Below are 9,965 nucleotides of genomic sequence, written 5' to 3'. Positions count from 1 at the left end.
GGGCGGTGGCCACGGCACTGAGCCTGTCAGAGCTCAAGCAGCGTCTGGACAATGATCTTGGCCATATAATTTGATTTTAGGTAGTCCTGTGAGGAACAGGGAGCTGGACTCGATGATCCTTACCAGTCCCTTCCCACTTGAGATATTCTATGATACTGTAAGTACAGTGGTACACAACAAGTATATCACAAGTCATATTGCCTTTCTGGCACAGTATGCACAAATAGTCTGTTTTTCCAATCAATAAATGACTTAAGACATCTAAAACAGATGCAAAACATTTCTATTATTCAGATTAAAGTGAAATCTTACTCCTTTTTTTAATAACATGGGAAGAAAGAAACCAGAACAACAGAAACACTTAAGCAAAACAAAGGTATTTTATTTCTGTCAAGTTAGTATTTCGTTTTTAGAGTCACACCAAACAACTTCAGAGAACTGCACCTCTTAATAGTTTCCCATTAGTTATCATGGCTACTGAAAATAGAAAAAACATTTTAAACTTGTTTTAACCTGAAGCTCTTGTAGTTAGTAGTTTTTGTGAAGTTCAGCCTCTGCTGTAACTGAACACCACAGTCACAAGCGCCAAAAAGTTATAGGTACTTTCCATACTAAGTTAATAATGTCAAATAAACTATCATGCAACAGTACAGCACCACAAAAATATCTCAATAACTTTTTATTAGGAAGATCATATCTGAAATTCAGGACAGCGCTTGTACATAAAAGCCTATAAACAAGATCTGTCAGCAAAATCAGTAAATGGTTGAATTATGTCAAGTTGTATTAGATAATACTTAGTAGACTAATGTATCATACCATGTGAAAATAACTCTTTAGAAAGGTTATAATAGATATATTCACTGAATACTTTTGTACTACAGCATTCATATTATGAATGGAACTGTTTATGGCAGGCACATTTTCTTTGGTACAATGCACTAAAAATGAAAGCAAGTTAGCCATGTAGTAAGGCAAGTGCGTATCAAGGCAGACTCATAACAGAAAGTCTGTGATGGCAATGACAGAAATTGCTGCACCACATGGGTACAGGTCACACTTCAAAATTCTTCTTTTGCAGCACACAGCAACAAGAGGTACTTTCCAAATCCTTTGTAAGAAACTGCAACTCCTATACCTCCAAAAGCACCCTATGAGTCATTGCTTCCTCAGGAGAATTTATCAATATTGTTTCTTCTATCATCAGTATTACATAAAGCTGGAACTGAAAAACAAAAGCAAGCATATGAAGTATAACATACTCTGAACAAACAAAGCTACAAGAAAGAAAACAGACCTAAAAATTTTCTCAAGTTGGAAGTTACTCATAATAGTGCAGATAATTAATTCTGTTACCAACAATTCCACTTTCATAAGTAAATCCTAAAAAAGGAGTCTAAGAAAAGGAACTCGGCAACATTACTTCAAATGCAATAAATTTTGGGAAAAACACGAGCAGGCTGCTAACATACAACCCCAAAATGTCAAAGCTTAATGATATGATATTTGTGGAAATATTTGCACCAATCTAGTTTCTAAAGTTTTTCATAATCTAGCAGTTACGAATAATTTCTGTACCAAAAATCTGCTTTCAATTGCAGAAAATATTATTGAACAAAATGTTATTTGCAGTAACATTGCAACCTACCAGGAAAGGAAATTAATACGTTAATTGACTTCTGGGTTTGGAGGAGAACAAATTTAATTTAATTTGATATATGAACATTTAATTCAATGTTTATATAAGAAGAAGTTGGGCATGTTGTTCTGGAAATAATTCTGAATACATTTCTAAAATTTCACAATTTATTTGAGCTTTTCTTTTGGGAGTGGAGAAAGAAAGAAGTGGGTGGGAGGGAAGGAAGTGAAATGTTTATTGGTCATATTCTGCACTCATCATAATTTTACAGCCAATTTTATCAATCTCTCCTCTCAAAAATCTGTATTAGGAAGAAGTATTATGGGACAGCAGCAGTCAGACTTCTTCACAAAACTAACATATCGTACATTCAAAACCTGAGTGCTGCAATCAAATACTACTTCTGGAATTCCCTGGGTGAATTTCTCTCCCTCTCTAACTTCTCCCTCTCTCTCTTGCTCTGCTTGTGAACATTCACAATTTCTTCATCTCTGACATCAAAGCACAGGAGTTCAAGTCGAAAACTTTGGTTCCTCCACGGAAAAAGAAAGAAAAAAAAAGAAAGAATGCTCACAGAACATTCAGCAATTGCAATAAAAGTAAATCCAAGCATGAGGGTATTTTAGACACTTCTGTCTTCTTATCACATAACAGAATAGGAGCATGTTTGTAAATTTTCTAAAAAATTACTGTAATTTGCATTATAAAAGTGATATGTGAAGAAATTCTTTTATTGCTGCCTCTGATGACTAGTATCAGCACTTACTTTTTGCGGTCCTTGTCTCTCTTCGAACTAACAGGGGTAGAGACAGATGCTTGTGATTGGAGTAACTTAGCATTAGCTTTCTTCTCAATAAACACAGCTATTTCATCTTCTAGAACTTTTTTCTTTTTCTCTAAATTCAGTTTTGCTTCTTGATGCATTAGCATATGATGTTCAAATTTAGTCTGTATCTGTTTAAAGCAAGCACACAAAAAATAGTATTTCCAACTAGTAACACAAGGTGGTGGTATTAGAATACAAAATCCCTCTGCAATTAAACAATGAAACCTACCTCAACTTGTGTTAAAAGTCGTTAAGACATAATAGTTCTCAAAACTGGTAAGACTAAAAAACAGCAATCCAGAAAAATAATAATTCACATCAGATTGTTCTCACAGAAGCCAGGCTTCCACACACAAAGTACAGCTGGAAACCATGGAAGGCACTAAATCAATATTAGATTTCCTACTAGATTTTACTACATTTTTATTATATCAACAATAAGGAGGCCTTTAGAGAGGAAACAATTAACAACAGAAGGATTAAAACAGGATCTGTCGAGTAGAATCTACTTCCCTAAGACCAAGTGAGCAAGGACTCATACAGGTATGTATTTTCATATATATATATATTTATATTTATATTTATATTAATTACATTTACATATTAATATGTACACACACAGTGAATTTGGTTGGGGGTGTTACTTGTGAGCTGCAGGAAATTAACTGCTTTTCTGCAGTAATTGTTCTTCGATTGTTCTTTTGACATAATAATGGACTTTACTCTCCAGATGCATTTTGACCAGTTTTAAAACTACTGCGAAGTTGTGCGTGATAACCAAAAAGCCCTTCACTCCACCCTCCCTCACCTCCCATCTCCCCACACACAAACTCTCCTAGAATCCTGCTTCTGTACCTATCTGCATGGGTGTAACTCAACCTGAGCACATATAGAAATCAGAGAAATTTATTTCCATCTTTTGCAAAAAAGGAACTAAGAAATAACTAAGATTATAAATATAACAGTATGCCTGTTCTACACAGTAGAGCTGACAGATTTTATAAATATATGTGTGTGTATAGTTGTATGTATGCTGTTCATTTATTTATTTCATTGCAACAGTTAACCAGGTGGCATTGCAAAAACAGGTATACCAATAAAAACATTCAGGGTAGAAACAGTAAGGTCCGAAGCGACTCTATGGCTCAGGAGCGATAATGAGCACTACCATTGCACCTACAAGTTTCCTCTAGGTGAAGGATATGGAAAGCAATCTTAAGTACAATGGAAACTTCCATTTTTCTTTAGTTTCCAAATACACGTACACGCTGCTTGCAGAATGAGCAGCAAGAGTATATGACAAATGTTTTTCAGGAGTGACTGCACAATCACTTTCCCAGCTCAGGAACTGGGGAAACTAACATCCATAATTCAATTGCAATATGCAGAGCTGACAAACCACCTGGTATAAACCACGGAAGCAATACATCAAAGGGTACCACAGATACTGCGCAAGACCTAGCTGAAGAACCTACTTGGGTGGACATGCCCAAGTATTCTTCCAAGTGGATAGCCTCATATATTGAGGAGGATTGAGCCTGATATTTTTTTTATCCACAGGTAGCATGGGAGACTTAACAGATTTAGAAAACAAAGTATTAGGCCACCTTCTTATTTAAAATATGCATCTGAACACTTTGCAAAAACTGCTACATCTTTGCTGGGAGACTGAAGTACAGAGAAGAATAATAGATATACACAGGTTTGCAATTAAACTGGTGTTTTAATATAAATAGGCACGACCATGGTAAAGTCTGGCAGAAAGCAGACAAGAAAATCCTGTTTTGCCAGTTCAGCTTGACAGGACAAAATCTTCACCAACATATTCAAGAAATGTTCCACATTTCCAAATATTCTTAAGGCAGCTGGGAATAGGTAAGATTTTAAAAACAAAACAAAACCAACACCCCACACGCGCACATACTTTCAAACCTCTTAACATGAGAGTTGAGCTTATATTTAACAACTTGAACCTGGAGGTCATACAAACATACATGCCACACTCTTGAGCTGAAAAACAACCCATGGAATTTTTTTCCTGAAATCCTGGTTTTTACAGAGCAACCTATGCATGAAAAGCACCTACTGTACTGCCATGGCACACCAATGTTTCTCAGAAGAAACTTCTGCTAGAGAAGACAAAGAAAACTGCAACCACTGCATTCACCACTCTTACTTCACCATATCACCTCCTACTCTATTGACTTGTCCCAGCAATCCACCAAAGCCTTTAGACCATAAGGTCCCTCTTTCCCAAAAAAGACTGCCATTTATAGAATCATAGCATTATTTAGGTTGGAAAAGAACCTTGCGATCATTGAATCCAGCTACAAGCACAACACTGCCAAGTCCAACACTAAAGCACGTCCCTAAGCACCACACCTACACTTCTTGAATACCTCCAGGGATGGTGACTTCACCACCTCCCTGAGCAGCCTGTTCCAATGCTTGATAGTGAAGAATTTTTTCCTAATATCCAACCTAAACCTCCTCTGACGCAACCGGAGGCCATTTCCTCTCATCTTATTGCCTATTACTTGGGAGAAGAGATCGACCCCCATCTCGCTACAACCTCCTTTCAGGCAGTTGTAGGGAGTGATAAGGTCTCCCTGAGCCTCCTTTTCTCCAGGCTAAACAACCCCAGTTCCCTCAGCCGCTCCTCATAAGACACATTCTCTTTTTTGCTTGTCGCTGAACAATCTGCTAATCCAATCAACCTGTGTAATCAATCTGCTTTTGAATTTAAGCATTACTGCCCTCAAAATATTAGGAAATGATAAATATTAACTAGTTGTGATTTTAGTAAGAGCTTAACTGTTCCAAATCTCAGCAAACTCAAGACAGACAGGCATGCCTACCTGTTGCTCTGCTTCTTTCAACATTGCTTCTTTCTCCTTCACTCTCTGCACAAACTGATGTCTCATCTCCTCCTCTTTTCTTTGCAGTTCAAGGTAGAACTCATGCCTCTTTGCCTCATAGGTTTCCTGTAGACTGAAGTCCAAAAATGTAAGCAAGTCTCCAGTACACTGCTTTATTCAAGGTGGAAAACCAACAATCTGGAATATTATTTGAAAAATTAATATTCATCTGAAGTATTAATTTCTACAGGTCGTCACATAAAAATTCATAAACAAACGAAAACAGAAGCAAGCATCTTACCTTTCTACATTTTTATTTAACAAACCTGAGTAAAATTATTTATGCTAAGAGTTTCTGGGCAGTTTACAGTTCAAAGTAAATACAGCACTTTAGAAATCTCATGTTCTAAAAGACTTGAGTTATAGCTCTCTGTATCCAACATATATAACCTTTTTATTTACTTCCTAATAAAACACCAAAATTGCAGAAAAATCTGCCAAAATTTCTGCATTGTGAAACCTCAGTATTAAAAGAGGACATTACCAAAACAATGCATCTGGAGCATGAATACAACTAACAAACTGATTATTCCTGTATGAAAAGGAAGCAAAATAACAGGACCATCAAAATATATAGCACTCTCTTTACTTAATGTCAAAATTTAAATATGGCAGAGTTACATTAATACAGAATAAATACAATTTCCTAAGTAGTTCAACATCCAAAAGATAGGGTGACTTTCCAACATGGATTGGCCAACACCTCAAGACTGCTTGTTTTTTCATGATTCCTCTCTCCCAGAAGCTAATACACTCCATATATACCACACATATTTGGAATTATACAGGAGGTGTAAATTAGTTCAGATAAATGAGCAAATATCTTGCAACTGAAAAAAACAGTAATTAAAACATCTCTTTTAAAATATATGCTTCCCTTCCCTTTATTTAAAAAAAAAAAGTTACTCTACTAGACTTTTCAGTACACAACACAAATTTTTCCTCCAAACAAGAGGTACTTGAAATTGAGAAACTACTTTTGTGTCAAAGCATAGCATAGCAAATTAAAAGATGCTGGTAATTTATTCATATACTACTAAAGGTTTGACATTTTCATGGTCTATACTACCACTGCTATCACCACAGTGCTGGCAGAAAAAGTTCTGCTTTTCAGGGAAAATGGAATGGAGCTTGCACACAGATGTATCTCATACACCAAAGAGCACACTAACTTTGAAAAACATACCTGCTTAATGACACAACTTCTTCCAATAAAACATTTGCCACAAATTTCTCTAAGTCACAAGATTTCAGAGAGGCAAAATTGGTGGATCAGAGCTGTGCCAATGGTTTATTACAAAAAGAAAACGATCTGTCCAGTGTCTTGTAGGACACAGGGATTATGAATGAATCAAAACATGGATGTTCTAGCTCTGTTCTGGGGCTATTCTTTCACATCATTCATCTCTTCTGACGCTTCCTGAGTGCCGACTAGTCAGCTCTTTTCAGCTACCATGAGTTAGTTACTACTGCCCTCTGCCCCGTACCTCATGCCTTCCGCTCTGGTGTAAAATAAATACATATGTATATCAAAAATTTAAACTTGCTTTATATTTTTAATACACATGTACCAGTTTTTAAGTCTCGTCTTTTACTGTTTCTATTAAAACCATTTATAAATTGAAAGGCTTACAAAAAAACCCATAAAAAATTAATTACTTAGAGCAACAGTGAGTGAGCTTAACCAGCTCTCTTCTGTATTTAAATTTATGATGACTGGGCAGTTTCCCAATCCTAATGTTTCTTATTTGTATTCAAAATACAATCTAAAGAGCAAGAGAAAAATCATCTTGAAATTGCACATGCAGACTTAACACTTGTAAGACCTCAAGGTCAGAGCACTTTTCCTATTCTACCTTATTTGAGCAATACATTCCAACAAAACAAATTCAGAGCACAACCTTTTTGGGTTTAGGATTTTTTTTACCAGCTGTGAAGTAATTTGGTTGTCCTGAAATTGTACCTACGATGTGAAATGAGGGCACTGTTTTCACACAGGTATAATAATTCACACTATCTTTAAGTTTAGACAGCATATGTAATAACAATAAAGCTACAGCACAGGTTTTTCAAGTGCTAGCAATCTCACTATACACACTTTTCGGCCCTGTGTCAGTTCTGCTAGCTAACATGCTGCCTTTGGGTGCAATAAATCCGCCAGAGGAAGTGCTAGACTAAGCTAACATGCTGCAATCGCACCTTCATTTCATTATGGGACATCTTTAGACTCAACCTAAGCTAATTTATCAGGTACAAGTAATTTTTTATTGAAATTAGTAAAAGATTAAATTTGAAGGCACTGGATTTACTAAGTAATCAAATTACACGTATAAGGAAGAGGAAAAATAAAACTGTATTTTTTAAATCCCCTTCCCCCTGGACGGAATTGTTCTGGAAATCACAAAGACAAAATTAAAACAAACTTTCCTCTTCTGTGTTTGGCATATCAGCAACATAATGATCCAAACAGTCTTTGGTTTCAGGAGGTTTGAGGAGGAGTGGAAAATAGATCCAGATCTTAAGCCAATCCTCTCAACATTACTGCATCCACTGCTCACTGTAAACCACTTTTCCGTTTCCCATACAGCACATTATGAAAATCAAATTCACAGACTCTCTCAGTCTTCTGGGTTGGACCTCTAGGATTTTATACTCTGTACAAAACCACTTGCAAAATTAAGATGTTAAAGATAATTATTTTAAAGAATGTATTCTTATTGAGGTTTTGGAGGAAGGGAAGGGATTGTGAAGAAAGTCTACACCTTTAATCCATCCTCATAACAGCACTATCACCTACCTTTCTACAGAAGCATAGCTGTGACATACAGTTTTTCTATCCGCGTAAGTATTAGAACAAGGAAGCCTAAATATAAAGACGCAAATCAAACATGTTACGTTCACAAATACTGAAATGAATTCAACTCTCAGTGGAACACAATGTTTGTGGGCTTTGAACAACACAGATATTTTTACAGCACTTTACAGTTTTTTCATTTAAATTTTAAAAAGCTTTTAAACTCGAAAACTACACTTGTAACTTCTTGCAGAACATTAATCTATTAAATTATATCAGAAAAACAAAAAAAATTATAATTTAACTAGTGGCAGGTATTTTTAGCATGGTCGCTTAACTCTGTGAACTACCTAAGTTGATATTAAGCAACACTAAGGTTATGATAGATCCAAATAATAGCCATTTTCCCAGAGGAGGCATGAAGAACAGGTATTTTGGATGCAGTCTAGTCTTACAATAAGGAGGTTAAAATACTTAGCTCAAAGGCCAAGATCTGCACTTGGTCAGATGAACTCCATTCCCAAGTGACTTCTTAAAGAAAAAGTTAATAGCCTTTCAGATACTAGGTTTCCTTTCTTAGAAAAGACAACTAGAGTCCTATCAATCTTCCTCTACTTGTAGATTTATTCACATTACTGAATCCTTCCTGGTTTTCTGCTGTCATCCTCAACATAGACCAAAAAATAAACATGCTTTTGTTCAAGACCTGCGAGGTCTGACTATCCCAATTTCAGGGAGGAATAAAGCCTGGAATATACGATTGCTTGCATAGCTGAGAAACTGAGACATTCATGTTATATTTATGTTTAACTGCAATTATGATGAAGAACAAATTGTAATTATGAGCACAGAAAAACAACTAAACAAGAGAATTATTAACAACTGAGAATGCAAATATGCAAACATACAACACCAATCTTTGGCTTTTTTCAGCAGACCCTTGCCTGTTAGCTCTCTTCTTTCAAAACAAGAATATCCCCTTAAGCAACAACATAGCTTAGATTGGAAAATGGGCTTACAAAACATCCAGCTTCCAAACAGTTAACAGTAGCAACCCTCTCCTCACTTGCAAACATCTAAGCTTACTAGATGTGTATGTATTTGGAAGTTTGCTTGGTTGGAAGCACTCTTCATGTCTAGATTCTGTTTTCAAGTATCCCAAATTTTTCCATTCAGGACATCTCAGCAATTATTTCTTGCCAAGACTGACCTGAAACTAGGAATTCATGTTCCTAATGGACATAACTGGACCACCAAAAAGGCAGGACTAGACCATCCACACCAAAAAAATGTTTATCTTTACTTTTCAGCAACAAAGAAATGCAAATCCCAGTTTTAAGTATTAGAAAATTATAAGAAAGCAAAAAATTATAATAAAGCGCTTCCTGGATTTTACATCCAACAGATACAGTATAAAACGCATAAGCCATCCCCCGGAATACTCTTCTGTCCATTAACTTAATTACATAAATTTTACTGTAACAGGCTTTCCAAGCCCATTCCTGATTGGCTGCTTTTCATGGCTTGGAAACCAGGTTATACCTATATGACTAATTTTAGCCTTAGATGGAATCCCATTTATTCCCTGAAGCATCATATGGTGGATTCTTCATTTTTAAAGTGGTTTACCACATTTTATATTTTAATCTGATATGGTACATATGTGACTCTAATTCTCATGACCTTTCGGAATTATACCCCTCTACAAGACTGAACTCTTTTTTTGATAAAAAAAGTTTTGTGTGTTGTTTTTGCAAGGTATATGAATGAGATTAAGTAAACGCCAAA

At 35.8% G+C, this 9,965-nt stretch overlaps 1 protein-coding gene across 2 annotated transcripts in view; it reads right to left on the bottom strand.

Moving 5' to 3' along the window:
* Positions 1 to 361: 361 nt before the first annotated feature.
* The window catches only part of SEPTIN10 (septin 10), a 30,395-nt gene continuing 20,791 nt past the window's right edge, over positions 362 to 9,965 (bottom strand). Inside the window, exons 8-10 of one of the 2 annotated variants that reach the window (XM_055701689.1) lie at positions 5,324 to 5,456; positions 2,406 to 2,593; positions 362 to 1,225 (exon numbers count right to left, since the gene is read on the bottom strand). In XM_055701689.1, coding sequence (XP_055557664.1) covers positions 1,210 to 1,225; positions 2,406 to 2,593; positions 5,324 to 5,456 — 337 coding nt within the window. In that variant the 3' untranslated portion in view covers positions 362 to 1,209. Of the gene's footprint in view, positions 1,226 to 1,292; positions 2,173 to 2,405; positions 2,594 to 5,323; positions 5,457 to 9,965 lie in introns of those variants that run through there. The other variant, XM_055701690.1, reaches the window with a different exon arrangement.

This window comes from Falco cherrug, chromosome 2 (assembly GCF_023634085.1).
Source record: "Falco cherrug isolate bFalChe1 chromosome 2, bFalChe1.pri, whole genome shotgun sequence".
In the NCBI taxonomy this organism is placed as follows: Eukaryota; Metazoa; Chordata; class Aves; order Falconiformes; family Falconidae; genus Falco; species Falco cherrug.
This window is presented reverse-complemented; position numbering and strand designations above follow the sequence as displayed.